The sequence below is a fragment of the Ursus americanus genome, chromosome 23, assembly GCF_024610735.1.
Source record: "Ursus americanus isolate L20-20 chromosome 23, mUrsAme1.1.p, whole genome shotgun sequence".
Classification (NCBI taxonomy): domain Eukaryota; kingdom Metazoa; phylum Chordata; class Mammalia; order Carnivora; family Ursidae; genus Ursus; species Ursus americanus.
In genome coordinates, this window is record NC_142149.1 from 14,897,155 (window position 1) to 14,921,860 (window position 24,706).

A 24,706-nucleotide genomic window follows, 5' to 3' on the forward strand; every position below is an offset into this window, starting at 1 on the left:
TGAATTGTCACGATTTAAAACAATTACAGCAGACACTGAAGATTTACCACTTCTTTCTTCCTCCCCCATGTTGCTCTGCTCATTGTTTATACCTCTCGCATACAGCACTCTGCCTCAATTTACAGCTAGTTATAAAGGTGTCTGTTAAAACCAGTAACCTGTAAGTCCTGGTAGACAGATCAATCTAACTTATATTTGTATCCTCTGCAGTGCTTAACACAGTCTTGAACATATTACTTAAAAACTATTCATTGAATCTCTGCTGAAATGCAAGTCTTCACTTAACTCCTGACACATGGTGACAGAGTGAACAAAAGACACTGTCTGTTAAACTGTCAGAAGAGTTTCTCAAATATTTTTAGTTGCAAGCTTAAAATTAGTACCACTTATTCCTTTGTTTACTTAATTCATTATTTAAAAAAATATTTACTGAGTGCTTACTGTGTGCCAGGTACTGTAGCAATCACTAGGAAGACCAAGGTGAGGATGATAGAAAAGGTTCCTGTCCTTACAAGCTCACTCATGTTCTAGAGGGGAAGATGGACAACATAAACAAGTATTCGCATATAACAAATTTTAACAGACGGTGACAACTGTTAGGAAGTATACACGTTGGTATGATAAAGAAAACAGGGAGGTGACTTATATAAGGTGACAAGTGGAAGTCTCTCTGAGGAGATGGCATTTTAAGCTGAGATCTGAAGGAGGAGTGAGAGAGCTTGCCATGTGATGAGCCAGGGAAAGCGAGCTCCAGATGGCGGGAACTGTTAAGTGCGAAGGGCCAGAGGTGGGAGAGAGCTTAGCAAGTTCTGGGAATTAGCAGATGATCAGTTATGACCAGAATATCATGAATAAGAGGGCGAATGAATGAGCTCAATTTAAAAAGGTGGGCAGAAGATATCTTTGTTATAGAGGGCTTTGAAGTAGCCATTAAGGGATTTTCAGGCAGAAGTTATATGGTTAGATTTGTGCTTTAGAAAAAATGACTTTGGCTGCTGGCGGAGAATGGAGAGAGGGGAGGTTCTCCCTAGTTAGGAGGCTAAAGCTGTTCACATGAGAACCTAGGGTGTGGTCTGTAGAGGTGGAAGTAAGTAAATGAATACTTACTAGTAAGATTGGAACAGTCGAACCAACTGGATATGCTAATGGCTGCAGTGAATACATGCGAATACATGTCTCACAGCTGTGGGTTCTCATGGTTGAGAGGATAGAAGGCTATTAGTGCTGATTTTACCACATGTGGAGATCTAGCTGCGTTTGAAAGTCTCTAGAGACAGCTGAGTAAGTTGCTGTATTCAGAAAAAAGACAATGTGCTGTCATGTCCCCCTAAACTGGCGATAACTACTTCTGACTGCTGTGCCATTAATCTTGGTTTGACAACCTAGGAAGGCGCCAGTGTGAGTCCCATCTTTTCATTCAGCCAGTGTTGCTTCAGAGACTCATTAATAGGACAAATTAGCCTCTATTTCCTATGCTACTTTCAGTACCCAAACTTTTCCTTAATCACTTGCTCTACTTCCTATTTTAGATTTTTAGGTAAGTTGTTTTAACCAGCATTTGCTATTCAGGTATATCCACTTAAAAAAAAAATATATATATATATATATTAAACATATAAAGCAATATTACTTTCTTGTAGCAAAATCAAATATGGGACAGTACAAGTCCTTTTTGTGTTTTCTTCAGTTGTCTCTTCTGCATGCTTTCCAAATCATAAAAGAGTGCTCTCTCTCTGTCTTATCATAATAACTATTTCTCTGTATATTTATTAACTTAGCAAACGAATGATTACTAGTTTTTTCCAAACTTAATTTTGGATTTGGAAAAGGAAAAAAAGTGTTATTGTTGCCCATCTTTGAAGATATAAGACTTTTAAGGACTGGGAACAGTTTGCCTATATGACTAATAGATATGGATCCCATGATTTATACTGAGAGGAAACAAATTTGTAAAGTTGAAGGACATTCACGCAACTGGCAAACTGGACATATTCCAAGATATACATTAGATTTCATCTAATTTCTCCCTTGCATTAAATCACAAAACCATGACCTTAGGTCACTACACAATACTTCAGATATGAGTCCCACATTTATTCTTGATGCCAATAGGGAGTTAGAAACTGGATTAGATAATAAGGGGAAAATTACTGGCAAATTAAACAGATCTTTAATAATATGACACATCAATGAAATTTCTCCTTGGAAAGTACATATTCAAATTTTAACATAAGAAGACTAATTTCCCCTCAGTGATAGAAAGGAATGAGAAGTGTAGCAGATGTAGACCCAGCACAGAGATTAGAGAGTTAATACTTCCAGGCAGGTAAGATCATCTACTAATAGTCACGTGCTAGTAAAGGGTGTACACCGCCCTTTTCCTTGATGTAACTCTTCCAAACCTCCTAAGGGCTGATGTGGTTCCAGACCCTTTTTTCCTTCCCATGACCCATCACTTTGCTGAATTCTTTCCTAATGCTTTTATAAAGCAGAACCTATTCTCAATTTAAGGGTTTGTTTTAGGAGCCTGCAGTGGCTATCAGCAGTAACCTAGAGTTTGTGCTTTAGCAAGGGCAAGGTTAAATGTCATCCTGCCCGGAGGCTCATGTTTGCATTAGAACGAACAATCCGAATCACCTTAACCCTGCAACTCACCACTCTGTGGGTATTTCAGACCCATGTACTCTGTAAGAAGTCAGGCTGTGCAGGCCCTCTGCACTGAGTTAGTTTTCCTTTTTAGGGGGAATGCCTTCTTTTTGCTTTTAGGCAAATCGCTCTTCTCTGACAGTCTGCTTTGTGGCATGGATTTTGGAGCATCAGGTCTCCAATGTGTAATTCACAGACTAACATGACCAAAATAATTAGGAAAAATCTCAACAGACCATGTATTATAAGAGATCAACTCTAGTCACAGGGAGGCAAGTAAGTACCCAACTATCCTCACAGGATTTGTGTAGCCCTTCCCCTTTTTCACCCGTCATAAAGTTTGCTTCTCTTAGTTTTGAGGAAATCAGGTCAACCCAAACGAGGCTCCCAAATCATAACTTCATTAGGTCGTAGTGGTGCAGTACTCAACAAAGTTCACAAGCCTCATGTGTTTTATTCAAACAGTTAAAAATAAGGCAACGGAGTCTTCTGATTTTTATATAAAGATCTTACATATATATTCCTGTATATATGTATATATATAAATGTTGATCTGTGAGCTGTTCCTATGGAAGGGGAGGCTAGATACTGTGAAGAAAAGGAAACAAAGAAAAAAGAATGGGGGTTCATGCAGGGCTAGCCTAACGTTCTGCAGAAATCTTAAGCAGCACAGGGCTGGCAGCCCCCAACTGTTTACTCTCCCAGCCTGAAGTTTCAACTATCAAAGTCATCAATAGGTTAGTTAACAAAGACTGATGACTTCTTTTCTCAAATGCCTTACTTGAAATGCACAAGTTGCTTCAAATGGGTTTGCTATCTCCCTCTTATTAGCATAATAGCAGAGATTAGTTTATAAGATTAGTGAGTTAATCTGATATCTCAGTGCCCGAGGGAATAAAATATAAAATGGATTAATTTCAGAGTATGACAGGATATGACAGTGATGAATAGTGGGAAATGGAAAGCAGAATAAGGTGGTGAGGTCTAAGGTTTGTCAGGGCTTCAAGAGGCATATTTTCATCCAGAATGCAAATCCAAAACTTTAGAAGTTCTGATGTGATAAAAAATTTTTCAGTGATGCTCTGCTTACAGTTTGGTGTACACACACACACACACACACACACACACGCACACACGCACACACCCATCCCGTTACCAAGCTGAGAAAAGACGTCTACAACTCATCTCTTTCTGTGACAGTTATATGTTTATGCAACATTAGGTCATTCTCTCTGAGATGTCAGTTCTCTGACAACAGGCTGACTGATATTTAAAATAAGGAAAACTCTATCTCAGCTGTAGCACTGACGTCTGCTCTGCTATTTCCTCTTTCCAGCACCATCCTCAGATTATTGACTCTCTTCAGCTTAGCAGAAGTACCTCCGTGGGTGGCCTATTTCTGATGAAGATCAACTACTTTTTGGCTTCAGTATAGAATATTCTCATCTGTGTCTAATTCCCTAATAAGGTCAGCAAGTTCAGGGTGAACGAGTAAGTGTCGAAAGCCCAGGAAGATGGACTAGAAGAGACAGAGATGTTCTGTTGCCTCTGAGAGTTCTCCTTACACCTGTCAGCACTGGCTTACACAGGGTGATTTCAGAGGCAATGAGCTGGTCTCTCTGGTCTACTGAAATACGTGCGATGCTCTAGAGAGAAACTGGGGAGAAACAGAAGAGCAGACGGGGAACGTACAGGAAGTAGAGGCTGAAGCCCACAAAGACAAACCCTGCTTTGAAAGAGTCCTGCTAATCAGACTTGCCTGAAATGGAAAGCAATTACAGCCAGTTTCTTTGAAAGGCCAGCTTGGGCTTTGCCAATAGCATTAAATTCTTAGTGAATTTCCATCTCATTGACCCAGGGGGCCTCAAACTCTGACATCAATACTTGAGTAACAAAGCTAGTGCCAGACAGTGCTGGGTAGAAGGCTGAATTCCAACTGACATGAAATGTAAGGAAGCTTTTTTGATAACTCCTGGTCCTACTATTTTATTCTCTCTGTCATTAAGTGATATATGATGATCCCTCAGCAGCTCTGCATGTTATTCAATCATGAGGGAACAGACTACATAGCATCTGAAGTTAGAAGTGTTTCCTTGTCCCAGTGTATCAGCTTGTTGCCCAAATGCTTCTGGTTAATAAATCATGTTGAGAAGGTAAGCCTGTAAAGTCATGATATGGCTGCAAAATCCCATATTTTCTCCTTTGGGAGCCCCTAAGGGTTTTATCTGTTGTAAGGACTCTGTTAATTCAGTGGTAGCCTGGCTGCCTTGGACCTCAGCATTCAATTCTCTGAAATGTTCCAGGAAGAGAGAGAGCAGATCAACTAGCAAAGTTTCTTTGGAAACTGATTTCAAAGTTTTCCTGAGTAATTCTAGATTGGTCTCTTTTTATTAAATATGTGGTTGCCAACTCTATGTATTAAGCACTGTAGCAGTACTAGTGGGATTTATAATAAAATACTCTTGGGAATGTCATACAATTCATAGAAGAGACTCAGACTCCGTTTTCTTTTTTTTAAATCTTGTACCCCCAAGTGCTAGTAGCAGAAGACTACTGCTGCCTATCCAATTAGCCACAGGATTTAGTTAAGATATATCTAAAGGGTCTATTACTGCAAAGGTGTGAGTGGGGGGGGGGAAAGAATATTCCTTGAACACTTTTTTTGTACTCTGTACTTTTTTAGGTATTATACTACATGACCTCATTTAGTTCTCAACAACTTTAGGAAATATTATCTCTTTTACATAGATAAGAAAATTGTCTCAGAAACATAAAACTCTCCAAAGGTCACAGTTCCTAGAAGAAATACGATTTATATGCAGATAATGACTCAAAAAATCCATGTTCTTTCCACTATAGCTTGTTTCTTTAAAAGTTTCTCAGGGAAAATACCACAGAATCTACTGCCTGGCCTAATATCTTCATCAGAATCTGGAACTAATTTTCTAACGAACTGGCATGAAGCAGGCTGAGCAGCATGCCCACAAGCACAGTTGTGTCCAATAAGGCCGGGTGAAGAACATGCCAGGAGAGAAATAAAACCCCAGGCATGGTCACAGAGGTTTAGTCTCTCTGATGAGTCACGGGCGGAGACACAAAGTTGGCCTCTCTTCTTTCCAAGCCAGAATAAGTTCTGCGTTTGCCAGCTATGTTGTCGGTGTCTTCTTTGTTTCCAGGAAGGCAGGGATAGCTCTGATTTGAGAGCAATCCCTCAACATTTAACCAACTTTGTTAAAGGAATAATTCTTTTAAAAAGGTAGTGGGGAGTAGAAAGCATGCCCCACTGGGATGTTAGAGATGGGCTCTACCCAAGAGAATGGGAAACAGTTTCACATCTAGTCTGGCTTGTTGAGCTGAGAAAGATCGGTAAGTCAGGGTCAAGCTCATCCGGCAAGTGTGCTGGGCGTGCATGTTGCAGGGCGGGGGCGAGGTGGTACATACCACGTATCTGCCGTTCTTTTTCTAGTCCTTCCTCCTGTCCCCCACCTATTAACTTGATGAGTTCCAGGACTGATTCAGCATCTTAAGGCTTTTGTAAAAGGGGACCTTTGTAAAATGGGGACAACGGCAACTTCTTCACCTATAGGGAGGGCAGCTAGGCCACTGATCTCTTCAGGTCTGTTTCAGCTGTGAGGTTTAAGATTCCATTTTCCAGCATAAACTTTAGCACTGGCTGGGCTTCAATGGGGTTAGTTACTGGTGCCTTTAAAAATGGTAATGGCATTTAAAAGGCAATTGCAGTTTTAAAGTGATTCTGGTTTAAGTCAAAGAGATGAACAATATTATCAATTCTTTCTTCATATCGGAAGAACACTGAGGAAGTCTATGAAATGGCTAGATTAATTATAGCCTGGGTTCACTAGCACAAAGAAAATTATTTAGGGATATATAGGAAGGTGGGGGGGTATTCTAAATATCTACACAGATTTTGAGTCTTATGGAAATAACATTGTGAGAAAATAAATTAACCTCATTACAGTCTTGTCTTGAGAAGAAACAGAGATGATGTTTCCTTTGTGTGAAATGTTCAATGAAGAACACTTCTCACTGCTTTCAATACCCATGCTCCATGCAATCAATACAAAATAGGCTCAGAATTGCTTATTACAGGTCTATGGCTTACCTGGGATCACAGAGAAATTTGGTTTTCTCTCCTTCTTCTCTCCAGATAAGCCATTCTCGAAAAGAAGGATGTACAAACATACGAGTCATGTCTCTGCGCTTGATTAGGAACATGGAGAGGTTCTCCATTCTCTGCTGAAAATCCTCCCATTCTAGGGTGCCTTCAATGCTACCAGCATTGATGGCCTGGAAGATATGTTCATCAGTCAGTGGGTGCAGAGAGGCCACTGCCACATTCAGGAGAGGCATCACCCGGTCAAAGGAAGACTGGGTTGGGAACTTCATATTGCACTGGAGTAAATAAACCTCAGAGAGCGAAACAGGAACGACTTTGTAGCTAGAGCTCTTTAACACTAGATAGCCTTTCTCTATGAGGTCAAATGTGAGTTTCAGGTATAGATAAGACCCTTGACTGAGGGTCTTAAGGTGAGAACTGAGTTTGCCAAATGTAGTATTGTCCATTTTGCCATTAAGTGAAATGTTATTCTGGATCTCTGAGCTGCTGTGTATCCGGTGCAGGATGTAAGCCTGCAGATCCTGGTCTATGGCTTCATTCTCTTCTAGTCGATCCAAAAAAATCCTATGGAAAGGCAGCAGCTTGGTAATTTCCTAAAACAGATGGAGAGAGAGAGAGAGACAGAAAGACCTTCAGTTTCCCCTAACTCTTGTGATACACTCTGAGGTCCATACATTTATTCTAAACTTCCGAGTGGCCAAAGAGGGAAATATGATCAAGTATTAGTATCCATAGGTTAAAACAAATTTGTTGCACAGACGGGACATGATTTTTCTTAATATCGAGACTTGAGGTAATTTTTTATGGGTCTTCATAAAGGGTACTATAAGAATGATTTAATGGTCAATATTCTCAATAACACTCCTAACATAAAGGGAAAATGGAGTGCCATATAACTTTTGTTGTAATTTTTCTCAGTGTAAACCAACACATAATGTCAAAGTACGATTCAGTAAGAGAAATGCATGAGGACTCTAAGAACGCCATATAAAAATGTGCCTTTCTAACCTCCCTAATAAGATGACTACATTTTAATGAAGATTTTTTGGAGATGCCTTAGCCCAAAGGAATAATTCTTACATGCTTGGTACCTTGGTGATCCTCTTGGAAATTATACTGGGGAGAGGTGATAGGGCTTTGTGGTTACTTATGCTCTGGATTCCATCTTATCTGCATATAAACTTTGGTCCTGTAAGTATCCGCTTTCTTCTGCTTTAATTTCTTCTTCTCTACTGGATCACACAGATAAATGATACAACAATCTCTCCCCCCAGCTACTATCCTATATCTCTGTCCCCATTTTTAGCAAAACTTCACAGAAGAGTTCTCCCTACTTCCTATCTCTTGTTCCTCCTTCCCATTCTGTCCTTTATTTGCTGCAATAAGACCTCAACCACATAATTTCACTGAAATGGTTCTTGTCAAGGTTTTACGTAATCTTCACTTTCCTAAACCCAATAATCATGTTTCAGGGCTCATCTTCCTCAGCCTCTCAGTGGTATTTCACAGAGGTGATCATGCCTTTCAAGTCACTTTCTATGGCTTGCTTCCATAGCACATCCCTTCGTTTTACTCTAGCACACTGGCCACTCCTACCAGCCTTTTGAGCTGGCCCTTCTTTCATTTCTCAGTGCATCCATGACTTGGGTCTCCACTCTCACTCCCTACAACAGCTTCTTCGGTCCCATGGTTCTAAATATCATCTATCTGTGGATGAGGCCTAACCTGTGTTTCCAGCTTAGTCCTCTCCCCTGAGCTGTCATTGTATACCTTTGTCTACTCGACATTTACATTGGGATGTTGCATAGACAAACTTAACATAACCAAATCAGAATAAATTTTGACCCCCTGCCACACAACCTTCCCATGTCAATAAACCGCATTATCACTAACCCTACCACCAAATTATAGGTCTCTGTGATCTTTCTCTTTTCCTCATACTGGCATTTACCCAACTGCTCATGAAAAACCCAGGTTTCACTTTTGAATCTTCTCTCTTGCTCACCCCACAATCAACCCATCATTAAGTTCTTTTGATTCTCCTTCAAAGTATAGTCCAAATATGACCACTTCACAGGGTTCCTACCATGACCACTCTAGTCTAAGCTACCACCACCTTTCGCCTATACTGCTTCTATTCTTGATCCCCTACATTTTATTATCTTTGCGGCTAGCAGCCAAAGAAATCATTTAAAAAGGTAAATCAGATCTCATTATTTTGCCAGATTCCTTGGAGAGGGCTTTCCTATGGCCTTATCTAAAATAACTATCATCCGCATTTATCCCTTTATCCTATTTTATTTGTCTTCATAACACCAATACTACCTAAAATTTTACTATATGTTTAATTTTTCACTTAGGTTTTGTTTGTGTTCCTCACTGGAATATAAGCTTTATGAAGGCAGGGATACAGTCTGCCTTGTTCACTGTTCTATCTTTAGCTCCTAGAAAGTGCCTGACACACTTGAGGTACTTAAGAGATGTCTATGGAAATAACGAATGATCGGATATGAGGGTTTTTTTTTTAAGATCTATGAATTATTTCACTGTCAGAGCTGAATAAGAAAATTCTTGGTCGAAGTGAATGAAGTATCTGGGAAGTTATTACAGGTCTTGATTTATGAGGACACTGAAATTTTGACTTTATAGATTAATATGTATAGTACTTTTCCTGTCCTTTGGCATAGCTGAAAAGTTAAAGTCATCTGCTCATCAAGTCATACTTAAAATGTCTTCTGAGATTACACATGGCATTATGGAAAAATACAAATGAGGATAACATCTCCTAAGCACACATTTAGTAAAACTAGTCAGAGATTGTGTTCCTGGAAGTTTCTTTTTTTCATTCTTCATCTTTAATAATCAAGCTACTGACTAGTAATGGTAGACTACATAATTTTTAGTTGTAAAGATGCATTTACATTGATTCATCCACATTCTTTAATTTAAATTACTTTGAGATTAATAACAAACATCTGCAAGGTGGTGGCCGGGATTATAAGCACAGTTTCTGATCAAAGAAGGCAGCAAAGCTAATTGGTCAACATGCAGGAATACTACTAAGTCCCTGGGAGATGGGAAAAGGAAGGAGAGATTGTTTTCTGTACCCTAGTAATTATTACAAGTGGGTTGTATCAAAACAGAGGGATAGGTATATAATATGTGAGGCCATGACGCTCATCAAGCAAGGCAATGGTTAGGCAAAGAAAGGTCGAGAAACTCTGTTCCAAACCAAGTGTGAATATGTAAGGAATAGGGGATACAGACTCAGCTACGATGAGAACAAGGTTTATGTAATCTTGTGAGAGATTAGGTGAAGTCATTTATCCTTAGCCCGTATGTCTTTGCAGGCTCAGTCCTACATTTCTAGTCCTTCTTCCAGGCCATTAAGTGATCAGTGAGCGATCTGAATACTGCCAATAATCCTTAGGGGAAATATAACCGTCCTGTTATAGAAAAGTTGTTCGAGTTGAAGCAGAGGGGGAAGGAGAAAATCTGACTCTAAATGGCAGACAGAACTGGGTTTTGCATGGCATTACATGATTAAAAAAAAAAGTAAAACAAAAGTCAAACAGCAAATTAGAGTGTTAGGGACTTAATCTGCATTGCTGAGCTCAGGACAAAGTCTAGAAAAATGGACTTTCTTTTCATGTGATTTTGAAGGACACTTTATCAAAACTTATCCAGAACAATGGGAATGGGAATCTGAAGTAAGAGAGTCATATACAGAGACTGGTCTCTCTAGATCATCTGATGTCTCACTGCCGATATATACTCTTTGGGAATTATTCTTGCTAGTGCTCTAGAACATGGTGGAGGTTTAAAAAAACTCATCATCTAGAACAAGGATCTAGAACTCTTCTGTTTAAGCACTCTTGAAGGGAAACAATTTATGGTCCCAAAGCAAACAAACACATACCTGTAAACTGGTCCTAACTGTTACAATTAGTTTGAGCCAAGAAGGAAATTTTCCAATCATTTTACTCAGAAATGAAACAATTGTATCCCCATAATCCGGTTTGTGAAATTCTGCTTCATTTAATCCATCAATTAGGATGATGAAATCTTCATCTGGGATTTTTCTCTCTGAGATAGAAAGAAACAGATTACTTAGTAATTACCAAGTGGATAACTGAGTTCTTTTTGGGTATTTGATCACATATCTGGGGAAAAAAAAATTAGAAAAGATCTCTTGAGTGTTTACTAAATGCTCAGGGTACATAATTTATTATAAAGACAAAGAATAATTCATCTAGTGAATTCATTTTGTTTTTACCAGGGGTGAAAGTTTTATTACATATGTAATGTATGAAGTGTATGTACCATCACCATCCTCTCCCCCATGTTATCAGTTGTGAGACAGCCTGAACATGACACTTGTGAAAATTTGCACATGGAAATTCATTTTTCTCCCATACTTGAAAACGCTGAAAAGAATGTGTTGGTTTTTTTTGATAGCATTAAAGAGAACAGAGTCACATGTTCCTTTGGGAATTCTCCCCTTTACCCCCCACCCCCACCCCCAAAAAGGCTTCATGTAAATGTGTAGTGTGAAGGAAGGGTGTGGAACAGAGAAAAGGAATCCCAGCCAAGAGAGAAATCTCAACTAGGCAGGTTGGATCTCAAGATCTTACAGAACGAGCAGCTTCCTAGACTGTACCTAATGCAGCTTCAATGGGACCAGACCCTTGTGTGATCTTCCCAGGAAGAAGGAGTCAATGGGAAAGACAAATATCTGCCACTTTTGTGTTTAGTTCCCCCCTGAACTCTATACTCTCCTAACTTGACAAAATCAGTTTAATCTTTCAGGGCGAGGCTGTAGAAAAAGGCTTCGTGGGTTTTCAGGCTTCCACTCTCTTTAAATGCTTAGTGATTCTTGAACCACAGTGAACAAATTAGAGATTAAAAAACCCCCAGGTTGAATGCACCCTTTAGTACAAATGAATTGCAAATAATAAGTAAAAATTACTACATTTGACCCTTGTATAACATGGCTTTGAATCCACTTACATGTGGATTTTTTTTAGATAAATACAGTACCGTCCTGAAAATGTATTTTCTCTTAGGATTTTCTGAATACCTTTCTCTAGTTTACTTTACTGTAAGACTACATTGCATAATACATATACCATACAGAATATGTATTAATTGATTATGTTATTGGTAAGGACTGAGGTCAACAGTAGGCTATTAAAAGTTAAGTTTTTGGAGAGTCACAAATTGTATGCAGATTTTTGTCCATGTAGGTGTTGGTGCCCCTGACCTCTGGGTTGTTTAAGGATCAACTGTGGTTAGTGGGACTTGACAGCTTCTTAAGGGAAGAAAGCAGGGGGAAGAAAGGAGTCACTGGATACCTGAAAGGAACACAGGTTATATCTGAGGAGGAAAAGAGGAAGTTGGGACAGAAGGAAAAGTCTGTGGACTTCTGTACGAGATTGGCTCTTTTAAGAGTCAAGACCAATCGAAAATACATGTTTTGGTTTTCTATTTGAAAATATGCAGATTTTTTCCATGATTAATAAAACTTTCTATTTCCCCCCCAAAGTACAAGCTTTATATTACAGCAATTTAATTTCAATATCATAAGTCAGTTCTCAAATTATGAAGAGTTTTGATCTGGTGACTCTTTGAAATGAACTATGGATTCCAGCTCTATTAACAAGGATTATTAATGAAATGGCATCCTTGATGACATAGTACTAAGAAAAAACATTATTCCTATAGGGAGTCTAAAGAATTAAGGAAGAGAAAAAAGTTGTTTGGAACTAAGAGACTGACCAACAAAACTGGGGGCTCTTATGTTCTTGATTTTGAGGACCATGGCACCCATAAGCGTAACTGTGTCTTTAATGTCCATGGAGGAATTTTCTTTCTTTCTTTCTTTTTTTTTTTTTTTTTTAAGATTTTATTTATTCATTTGACAGAGAGAGTCGGCCAGCAAGAGAGGGAACACAAGCAGGGGGAGTGGGAGAGGAAGAAGCAGGCTCCCAGCGGAAGAGCCCAGACGTGGGGCTCGATCCCAGAACTCCAGGATCACGCCCGAAGGTAGATGCTTAACGACTGAGCCACCCAGGCGCCCCTCATGGAGGAATTTTCTAATTACATTCTGCTTGGCAGCTGTAATAGATGTCTCCCTTCTTACTGGGCACCATCACCTTGCCCCACCAAGTGGTGTACTGAAGCCATCCTGTACTGGTCCAGGAGAACCCACTGCAGTATTTTTAAGAGCTGATTGTTAAGCAGCTGGTAGCCTGAAATTGGCCGAGGTGGGAATATTTATTTACACAGTGGAAACTGGCAAATATTACAAGCCCTCCTTCTCCAGTTGGCTGTTAAAATTTTATCAGCACACCACTGCCTCCCCAACTTCAATTATACTTCCCTTAACTTTGCCCAGACTCCTTTGTCAGAAAGCCATGATTGGAAGTGGAGAAAAAGTCTGGTGATAATGCATCTGCTGGAATTTTCTTTGGGAAAAATATTTCAAACACATTCTTAAGTATAAAGATCAAGAACATGCTCTAAGTTATGATCTGGACATTTTAATGCATGAAATAATCCAAATGCTAATAAAACTAAATTTTCATTTGCATAAATTCTCAGATTATATTATTTATGCCATAAGTAAAGTAGACAATATAGCATTTCGTTTTTTATTTATTTTTTTAATTCTTTTTTTTTTTTTTTAAAGATTTTATTTATTTATTTGACAGAGATAGAGACAGCCAGCGAGAGAGGGAACACAAGCAGGGGGAGTGGGAGAGGAAGAAGCAGGCTCCCAGCGGGGGAGCCCGATGTGGGGCTCGATCCCAGAACGCTGGGATCACGCCCTGAGCCGAAGGCAGACGCTTAACGACTGAGCCACCCAGGCGCCCCAGCATTTCTTTTTTTTTTTAAAAGGAAATATGTCCCACTTAAGATAATTATATATAGTTCTCAATCTTGGCTATTCCTCCACCCCTTTTTTTTCCTTTGCTTCCTTGAAGAAGTTACTTAGAAGTCACCTACTGGGGTGCCTGGGTGGCTCAGTAGGTTAAGTGCTTTCAGCTCAGGTCATGATCCCAGGGTCCTGGGATCAAGCCCCGCATTGGGCTCCCTGCTTAGTGGGGAGTCTGCTTCTTGCTCTTCCTCTCCCTCTGCCTTTCTTCCCCTGATCATGTTCTCTCTGTCTAAAATAAAGAAAATCTTAAAAAAAGTCACCTATTAATACAGGTGATATGAAGGAAGTATCAAAAATATCTCACCTGTTAAGAAATAAGGACATCATGTTTATTTAAGATTACCTTTTTTAGGGTTCAGAAGAATAAATGCAAAGGATTTCCAAATAGTACTAATATTATAAAACAATGAGATGTATTTCTAAAAAATTTCCTTTTCCTTTGCTAAATGATAAGGTATCTCAATTATAAATTTAAGATATGAAGCCTTAATGATCTTTAGATTTCACTTCTCAAATGCAACTAGCCTTACAAGAATGCTTCTGCATGATCATTTCCAAATGTCTGCAGGCCATTTAAATAAATACTCTATCATCAGTAGCTTTGAAAGATTTTATAGAGAAACAAAATTTTTTTTTTTTTTTAAGATTTCATTTATTTATATGACAGAGAGACAGCCAGCAAGAGAGGGAACACAAGCAGGGGGAGTGGGAGAGGAAGAAGCAGGCTCCCAGCGGAGGAGTCCGATGTGGGACTCGATCCCAGGACCCCAGGATCACGCCTTGAACTAAAGGCAGACGCTTAACGACTGAGCCACCCAGGTGCCCCAGAGAAACAAAAATTCTAAAAAAATTGGGGACCAACAAAGGATTGCTGCTCCTTATTTATTATTATTATTTTTTAAAGTAAGCTCTCTAGCCAACGTGGTGCTTGAACTCACAACCCCAAGGATCAAGAGTTGTGATAGCAAATTAGTATCTCCTCTCATTGCATATTGGTGGCTGAAGCAAAAGCTCACCAGGAAACTTCAAAACTTTTCCGTTTGTTTTGTATGTTGTTTTTTATTATTAAAAAAATTGTTTTTTTGAGAGAGAGCATGCACACATGTGCGTGGGGGGGGCAGACGGAGAGAGAGAATCTTAAGCTGGCTTCATGACCAGTGCAGAGCCAAATGTGGGGTTTGATCTCACAACCCTGAGATCATGACCTGAGCTGAAATCAGGAGTGCGATGCTGAAACAACTGAGCCACCCAGGTGTCCCTGGATGTGTTTTAGTCACCACACTTGTAGAACTTTAAAGTATTGTGAAAATACTGACTTTCATTAAAAAAAAAGATTTTATTTATTTATATGAGAGAGTGAGCAAGAGAGAAAGAGCACGAGCAGGGGGAGAGGGAGAAGCTGAATCCCCCCTGAGCAGGGAGCCTGATGTGGGGCTTGATCCCAGGACTCCGGGATCATGACCTGAGCTGAAGGCAGATGCTTAAACGACTGAGCTACGCAGGAGCCCCATGACTTTCATTTTTTAAAAGAAAAATATACAGTTTGGATTCTAGCTTCTGAATCTAAACTGAATGTGTTTTCCACTGAACTCTCCTGAAAAGAAAGATTCAGCTACCTTTAAAAATCCTCTATCTTAAAAGCTATTGTAATAAAATTATTTATAGTTAATTGTGAAGATCTTAACTGTACACTTTGATCAGTTTTGACAAATATATATACTCATGTAACTAACATCCCAATCAAAATATAAAACATTTCCATGATTCCAGAAAGTTCCCTTAGGTTCCCTTCCAGTCAATTGTCAATAGGCAATCACTCTTCTATCACTATAGACTATATACACTTGCTTCCTTTGCTTAACATGATTTTGAGATTCATCTACTTCGTTGAGTATATTATTAGTTTGTTCCTTTTTAATAATTATGAAGTATTCCCCTGAGTGAATATCCTACAATTTGTTTATCCATTCTTCTGTTGATGGACATTTGGGTTGTATCCAGTTTTTAACTACTGTGAATAAAGCTGCTATGAACAGTCTTGCACAAGTCTTTTCATAGATGTATGTTTTCATTTCTTTTGGGTTAAATACATAGGCATAGAATTTCTTGGTCATAAAGCAGATTTATATGTAACTTTACAAAGAACTGCCAAATAGTTTTCCAAAGTAGTTGTACCATTTTGTGCTCCCACCAGCAATGTGTGAGCGTTCCAGTTGCTTATCATTGTCACCAACATTTGATGTTCGACTTAAAAAATTTTAACTATTCTAGTGGGAGTAAAGTGGTGTCTCATTGTGATTTTAATTTGCATTTTCCTGATGACTAATGATGTTAAACACCTTTTCATGTGCTTGTAGGCACACTTGTGTATCTTCTTTTGTGAAATGTCTTAATCTTTTGTTCATTAGGATTATGTTGAATCTACAGACCACTTGGGGGAAAAATTCTAATCTACAAACATGGTGTATTTTTTCCATTTACTAAGTTCTTTAATTTCACTCTGCAATGTTTTGTAGCTTTCAATGTGGAGGTCTTATACATCTTTTGTTAAATTTTTTCTTAAGTATTTTGATGTTACATAAAATATTGTTTATTCCAGTTATCTAGTGCTGCATCAGACAGGTAGGGGTTACTCAAACAGCTGTGGGCTGAAATCATCTGGAACAAAAACTCCCATGTCAGGGCTAGTAACTGGAACACTTATGTGGTTTGTACTTCTTTACTTCTTACATGACAATGCAATCCTCCAAAAGCAAGTGTTTCAGTGAACAAGATGGAAGCTACATGGACGTTTATGACCTAGCCTCAAGGTCAGTACTATCACTTTGTAGTATTCTATTGGTTGAAGCAGTCACAAACCTGCTAAGATTCAAGGGGAAGAGACACAGACCCCCAACCCTGGATGGGAGGAATGTCAAAGAATTTACAGCCATCCTTTAAAACTGCCACACTACCAGGGCGTCTGGCTGGCTCAGGTGGAGGAGTACGCAACTCTTCATCTCAGGGTTGTGAGTTCGAGCCCCACACTGGGTACAGACATTACTTGAATAAATAAAAAGCTTAAAAAAAACCAAACCTGCCACACTACTTTTTTAAGTTTCAGTTTTCAATTGTTTTCTGCCAGTATAAAAATACAATAGATACATGCATATTGGCCTTATAGCCTGGAGTTCCATATTTATTATTAGTTCTAGTAGGCTTAATTTTTCTTTTGTAGATTCCTGAGAGTGTTTTAGGTAAATAATCTACAAATAAAGACAGTTTTATTTTTTCCTTTCCAATCTTTACTATTTGCTTGTTTGCTTTCTTCTTGTGCTAGCTTGGACTACCAGTGGAATGCTGAATGTTTAACATTAGTGGTGTGACTGAGGGAACATTCTTGTCTTGTTCCTGAAATTAGGGGGAAAATATTTAACATTTCATTGTTAAGCTGTATGTTTTTTGGAGTTTTCCTTTTAGACTAAATTTTCTTCTATTCCTAGTTTGCAGAAAGCTTTTATTATTAATTATAATATTTGGCCAAATGCTTTACTACATTTATTGAGAAGATTATGTATGCATATGTTTTACATAAATATACATTTATATAAAGACATATAGATTTTCTCATTTATTCTGTCAATATGATGAAGTGCACTGAAAAACTTTCAAATGTTAAACTAACATTGCATTCCTGATCGAGTAGGACAAATTGATTTGTTATTAGTTTTTTCAGGATTTTGCTATTATGGTCATGAGAAATACTGATTTGTAATTTTCTTTTCTTACGAGATCCTTACCATATTTTGTTTTCAGCGTTTAACACTTGTCTAATAAAACAAGTTGAGAAATGTTCCCTTCTCCTCAGTTTTCTGAAGACATATGTGTATGACTGATATTTCTTCTTTATATTTTTACTTTTATTGTTTTTGCAGAAATATTATTTTTTCTTTAAATGTTGTAAACAATTCATCAGTGAAACCATCTAAGCCTGGAGCTTACTGGTTGAAGATTTTTTCCCTTCTAAATTATAAGTTAAATTAAATAGATAAGGGCTATTCAGATTTTCTATTTCTCTTTGAGTCACTTTTGGTAAGCTGTATTTTTTAGAGAATTTGTCCAGTTTATGTTGTTGAATTTATGTTAAAAATATGTTTATAATAACCTTTTCTTTTTTTAAAATTTTTTATTTTGTTATATTAGTCACCATACAGTACATCCCCAGTTTTTGATGCAATGTTCCATGATTCATTATTTGCATATAACACCCAGTGCACCATGCAATATGTGCCCTCCTTAATACCCATCACCGGCCTATCCCAATCCTCCACCCCCCTCCCCTCTGAAGCCCTCAGTTTGTTTCCCAGAGTCCATAGTCTCTCATGGTTCATTCCCCCTTCTGTTTACCCCCCCTTCATTCTTCCTTTCCTTCTCCTACTGATCTTCCTATTTCTTATGTTCCATAAATGAGTGAAACCATATGATAATTGTCTTTCTCTGCTTGACTTATTCACTTAGCATAATCTCCTCCAGTCCCATTATTTTTCTTTTAATGTCTATAAGAACTATAGTGCTATCTCCCTTTTATACCTGATGTTAATTTGAGGTTTTTTTCTCATTTTCTTGATCAGTCTTGCTAGGGGTTTATTCACTTCAAATATTAATTTTTTTTCTACTTATTGATGTCTGCTCTTGTTTTTACTATTTTCTTCTTTCTGCTTACTCTGGGTTTATTTTCCTCATTTTTTTCTAGCTAATTAAGTCAGAAACTTAGACATTGATTTTATACTACTCATTTTGAGATACTTTATTATTTCCTCTGTGATTTCTTCTTTGTCTCATGGGTTATTTAGAAGTATGTTGTTAAATTTCTAAATATTTGGGGATTTTACTTGTATCAATTTCTCATTTAGTTTCATTATCTCAGATAACATTTTCTATAAGATTTTAATTTTTTGAAACTTTCAGACTTGGTTTTATGGCCCAGAATACGGTCCTTGTGAACTTTAGAAGAAATATATTCTGCAGTTATTGGGTAGAATTCTATAAATGGTGAGTGGATCAAGTTGGTTGACAGTGTTGTTGAAGTCTTCTACACACTTGTTTTTTATCTGCTTGTTCTAATATTTACTGAGAGGTGTTAAAATCTCCAGCTATGATTATTTGCCTATTTATCTCTTTAGTCCTATCAGTTTTTGACTCATGTATTTTTTCAGTTAAAAAACTTTTTATTTTGAAATAATTTTTCCATTCTTTTTTTTTTAACACATTTTTTTTTTAAAGATTTATTTATTTATTTGTTAGACAGAGAGAGACAGCCAGCGAGAGAGGGAACACAAGCAGGGGGAGTGGGAGAGGAAGAAGCAGGCTCCTAGTGGAGGAGCCTGACGTGGGGCTCAATCCCGGAACGCCGGGATCACGCCCTGAGCTGAAGGCAGACGCTTAACGACTGCGCCACCCAGGCGCCCCTAATTTTTCCATTCTTTTAAAGAAATATTTATTAGTGAAGTACAGTTGATATACAATGTTATATTTGTTTCTGGTGTACAACAGTGATTTGACAATGATTCATGTAATTTGAGCCTCTGTTACTAGGTATATACACATTTAGGATTATTTTATCTTCCCAGAAATTGGTCCTTTTATGTTTATCAAATGGCCCTCTGGTAACACTTCTTGTCTTGAAGTCTGCTCTGCCTCACATTATAAACCCACCCCAGCTTTCTTATGCTCCATGGTTACATGGTATGTATTTTTCTATCCTTTCACTTTCAATCTGTGTCTCTGTATTCAGATAACCTCTCTTGTAGATAGTATAGTGTTGGGTCTTACTTTTTATTAGGTCTGGTAGTTTCTGCCTTTTAATAGAAACGCTCAGTCCATTTAAACTTAATGTAATTATTGATATGATTGACTTTAAGTACAGCATTTTGCTTTTTAAAAATTTAATTTGATTTTGCATTTTTGGTTCAGTTCTACTGCACAATGATTCGATATTTGTATACATTGTAGAATGATGGCCACAAACCTAGTTAACATCTATCACCTTGCAAAATTACGAACTTTCTTTTCTTGTGATGAGAACTTTTAAGATTTACTCTCTTAGCTAGTTTCAAATATGCAATACAGTATTATTAACTATAGTGACCATGCTGTATATTTCCATGACTTGTAAACTTTGTTACTGGAAGTTTTTATCTTTTGACCCCTTTCTTTCATTTCTCCCATACCCCACACCTTCCACCTCTGGCAACCACCAATCTGTTCTCTGTATCTATGAGATCGGTTTTTTGTGGTTTTTTTTTTTTTTTTGGATTCTACATATAAGTGAGATCATACAGTATTCTTCTTTCTCTGCTTGACTTACTGCTTCTTTTTTTAGCAGCCTAATACAACGCTCATTTTATTTTTTTAAATTTTAATTAAAATTTTTTTTTAAATTTGAGTATAGTTGACACACAATGTTACATTAGTTTCAGGTTTACAACATAGTTCAACCCCTCTATACATTATGTGTGCTACCATCGGTCACCATACAACACTTTTATGATATCACTGACTATATTCTCTAAGCTGTGCCTTTTATTCCCAATTGTTCCATTTAAAAAAAAAATATTCTGTTTTTCTTTCCTGCCTTATTAGTTGATAAAATAATTATTAGTATTTCATTTATTTTATAAATTATGTTTCTAGCTATTGCTCATGATGGGGATTTTGTTTTAAAAGTAGGAACATGGGAATCAGGTGGAATAATTAAATTCACTTGGAATAATATTTATCAATAAGGATATCTGAAGCTGTTTATGGAGACCCACATTAGCAGCAGATATATCTAGAAGCAAAACTGAAACACATGAGTCATGGCTGACAATCTAGAGCTAAATCTGCAAGCATGTGGATATTCTCCTTGAATGAGCTCCCTGAATGAGCCATAAGATGTAAATCCTCGTATCACTGTCCTTCCTTCAAGGCGCTCAGTATGTGAGCAATTTCTATGTTCACTCATTTGTTCAAAATTTATTTCTTGAAATGCCTATTGTGTTCAAGGTGGGGTAACCACTATGAAGGATAAAAGATGAATGAGAAAAGGTTCCTTACTTCAGTAGCATACAATTTAGTCAAAGGGATAGGATAGGTACAGAAATAACTAATTCTTAGAAAGCACCTAGTATCTGACATATAGTTCAACAAATGTTAGTAACAAAATTTAAATTCTTATTATGCATATAATAATGTGTTAAGTATCCTAAATTAAAAATAAAAATACCCCTAATATCGACTTGGAAGAATACTGTATCTTACTAGAGGGTGGCAGGGGGATCAGCAGGCCTTTTGTGAATGAGGTGGCATTTAACCTGGTTATTGAAAGATGGGTAGAATTCTGATAGAGATGTAAGCTGAAGGCATAACAAGAAATGGAACAATGAGCAAATGTAAGGAGGCAGGAACATGTAGGTGAGTGTTTAAGAACTAGTGAGTATTTTACATGTAAACACAGGATTCATACAGGTAAAAGTATATAGTAAAGCTGGAAAGCAGGCTGGACCTATGCCATCAAGTACCTTACACACTAGACTAAGAAACTGGAAGTTAATTCAGTAGGCAATAGGAAGTCAGGATTCTGAACAGGGAAATTAAGTAATGAAAGTGATACTTTATGAAGCTTTATTTGGAAGCAGTACATAAAGTCTACAAGACTACGGAGGCTGGGGCAGAGCTTCCCTACCAGCAATGTCAAGAATGGGTTAGAGGTGTGCTTAAAAATGAATGTCTTTAGCCCTCAGGGTACTGGGGGCTTGGCACAGCTGTAACCTCAAGGCAAGTCATGTCTAGGTATAACGAGTTGCGATTTTTTTTATCTCAGTACGCTATACAAATTTTTATAATTTTCTCAGTGTGCTATGATGTAAAAGTAGCACTAAACTAAAAAACCAGAGAAGACCAGGAAGGGTAGTAATACAGATATGATGCCATGAGCAACGGAACGGTCTTTGGGGTGACAATGACAGGAATGAATTTGAGATTGATGGATGTGAGAAACATCACGGAGGCAGAATTAGCAGGATGTAGGCTGATCATAGAGAAAATATACTTTAAAATATCTGTGGAGAAATTCCAAGGTTTAAAAACGTCTAGGGTACGGAGAAGCTAATAGGTAGTAAAGGTATAGAGAGGTCATCAGAGTTGAGAAGAGAAACTCTCATATCCAAGTAACCAGTATGGAGGTTGAAATAACCGAAGATGCCGGCCAGGAGAAAGGAAATTATAATCACTTTTTCTTACTGAATACCTCCAAAACCTTCAAGAAAGATATAAAAGTCTCTCAGGAATAAACGTGATTGCTCAGGAACCTCATGTTCACTCCAGTCCTTTTCTCTGGCTTCCACACTGATAAAACACTGTTAAGGGGATGGGGTAGACGTGAGTGAAGGAGGAGAGGCTTGAGGGAAGGCCACAGCTGACACTAGAGTTGCAGAGGAAAGAGGGAGGAAGGGCATGAGCACAAGAGGGAGATGGATTCCATTTTATTTTTTCCCCCACTTCTTAAAAATGTCTTAAATACCTTTTAAATAGTTTTTAGTGGAAAGCTGAGGTTTCGTATATACACAGTGTTGTGCAGCCATGGATGCCATTTAATTTACCTAACTGTGGAGCAAAAAAACAAAAGACGAAAGACAAAACCCAAACATAATGATGAGGAGGTTTCTAACCACACAAACGCCACAACACAGAGTTGGGAGCCATGGCTTTACTGATTTTTTGAACTCTACAGAAAGGACTAGAAGCTCTACTATCTTTAGTACAAGAAAAATGTATTCTATTTGGATGTGAGAATGAGAAATTTTAGAGAGAAAGGAAGAAGTAGCAATTCCTGTAGGAATTTTCATTTTTTTCAGGTAAAATCTTTTCTCTGTTAACCGTATCCTGTGGGACATCAGCTATGGCACATTTGGTTTTGGCAATGTGATAAAAATCACCATTTCTATGGCACACTCTGGGTGAACTTGGGCTCCAAAGCTTCCACCTTTCACCTTCTGTGCACCCCATCTGTACCTTTGTGGAGATTCTCCAGGGGCTCCAGGACTCCCCTCCGGAAGGAGGCCATGGGGTCTTGAACACAGGACCGAAGGCTCAGCATGCTCTGTAAATGAGGCTCCCGAAGAAGCTGCTCCCGATAGGCTGCCAGCTGAGGTGAGCGGCAGAGCAGGGCAGCAACATTGTGGACAAATTCTGGTACCAGGCAGGTGTAGGCATTATCTGCTTGGCAATAGTGATAGGCAACCACCTACAACAGAAAGATGAGAACGCAAACAGGTTTATCAGGAGCAAGAGCAACAGCCACGGTTACTGTATGATCATTCTCTAACATTGTCTTCCGTCTCCCCATTCCTCAACTTTTTCAAATAAAACCAAAAGCTGCTGTCTCAGAAACTGCCTGCTTTATCTAAGATCAGAAACTTGATATAATATTTCTATTACATACACATATCATAATTCACAATTAAAATTTATAAATGCAAATTGAGTTTTGGATTATAAGATTTCTTTGCAGAATTTGGGTTTTAGATTATAAGAAACAGGAAACAAGTCTGAGAATAAAGATTTACATTTATCTCTCTAATATTTATTCAGCATGGAACAGTACAGGAAAAAGTCCAATCTTGCAATAAAGTATTAGGAATAAAATGATCCCAGAAAAACCTTGTTAATCTCAATAAACACATGTATTTATTAAGTCCTTACTTTTTAAAAATTAATGTTGTTGTAAATAGCTTTATAAAAAATAATTCAGATTTAAGAATTATCATGAGTATTTTCTAGCACCCAGAGACGATGAGAATTAGAAGACAGGAAAACGGAAATGACTGAGATTTTTGTTAGCTGCAGGTCTTAAATTCAAAGAACTTGGAAAATGTGTGAGTCTTAATATCATCCATCCATCTGGGCTGTCTGGCCGGAACTTGGTTTTAACCTGTGGGTTTTTTTGTTTGTTTGTTTGTTTGAATTTGCACAGAGCTCACTCCAAACCTTCTGGTGTTCTCTTTGCCTCAAGGGTAAGGGCAGAGGGTGATTTTAATCTGCAGCACCCTGTTGGCTCATAACTACTCATGAAAGTGAAGGTACACAGGAGAGAACATGAAATTGGCAGTGGGGATTCAGCTTGAATATATGGACAGCACTTGGCGTGGTGCTCAGTGCAAAGAAGGTGCACAGTGATGTCGGCTGATGCTGTCATCATCATCATTGCCTTGCCCCTACTCCTCCTCTTCCTCTCCATCATCATCATCATCATCATCATCATCATCATCATCACCACCACCACCACCACCACCACCATCGAGGTTCTGTGTACTCTCTCTTTTATGGCTACTGGCTTTGTGCCTTTAGGCAGGTGAAAACTGCCCTGGGAGCCTTCATAGATAGTGTACTGGGACTCCAGCTCTTCTACCATCTCTCAGAGAACAGTCATCCACTAAATTGTTCTATTTTGAAAAGACTCCTGATCTATAGGTATCATCATTCTTGCTCTTTAACAAATACCAGAAATGTCACATTTTTTTTAAACACCTGAAATCCTTCTCATTAAGCACATAAGGAAAAATTTAATACAGGAAGTGTTACTATCCACAGAAAGCTGAGGATAGGAATTGCTTGTGAGTGAAGCAATGATATGTGACCACAATACGGAATTGGAAATGAGAAGTTATATTTTAAAAATCTCCATTCTTTTCTTTAGATAGATTGGTCATTGTTTTATTACCTATCTTAAGCACAGTGCAAGGAACCAAAGAGAAAACCTGGCAGCAACTGATCTGCCCTCTCAAGGAACAGTGAATGTCAGTGGTTATATCCACATGGATACATATATCTACTTCATAAAAAGCAAACAGCAAACCTCTGAATCAATATGAACTTTCATCCTATTTTACCTTGATTGCTTCCACATGTCGAGGTGAAGCACAGCTGAGCAAATCAGCTGTAACTTACCCTTTACCTAAAGT

The 24,706-nt window shown here is 38.0% G+C and overlaps 1 protein-coding gene across 18 annotated transcripts in view; it reads right to left on the reverse strand.

The window, feature by feature from the left end:
- The window catches only part of TANC2 (tetratricopeptide repeat, ankyrin repeat and coiled-coil containing 2), a 354,211-nt gene that overhangs the window by 46,959 nt on the left and 282,546 nt on the right, over positions 1-24,706 (reverse strand). For all 18 annotated transcript variants that reach the window (XM_045814340.2, XM_045814338.2, XM_045814336.2 and 15 more), the window contains 3 exons: positions 22,758-22,989; positions 10,704-10,870; positions 6,770-7,377 (listed from right to left, as the gene is read on the reverse strand). In XM_045814340.2, the coding sequence (XP_045670296.1) occupies positions 6,770-7,377; positions 10,704-10,870; positions 22,758-22,989 (1,007 nt within the window). The remainder of the gene's footprint in view (positions 1-6,769; positions 7,378-10,703; positions 10,871-22,757; positions 22,990-24,706) is intronic.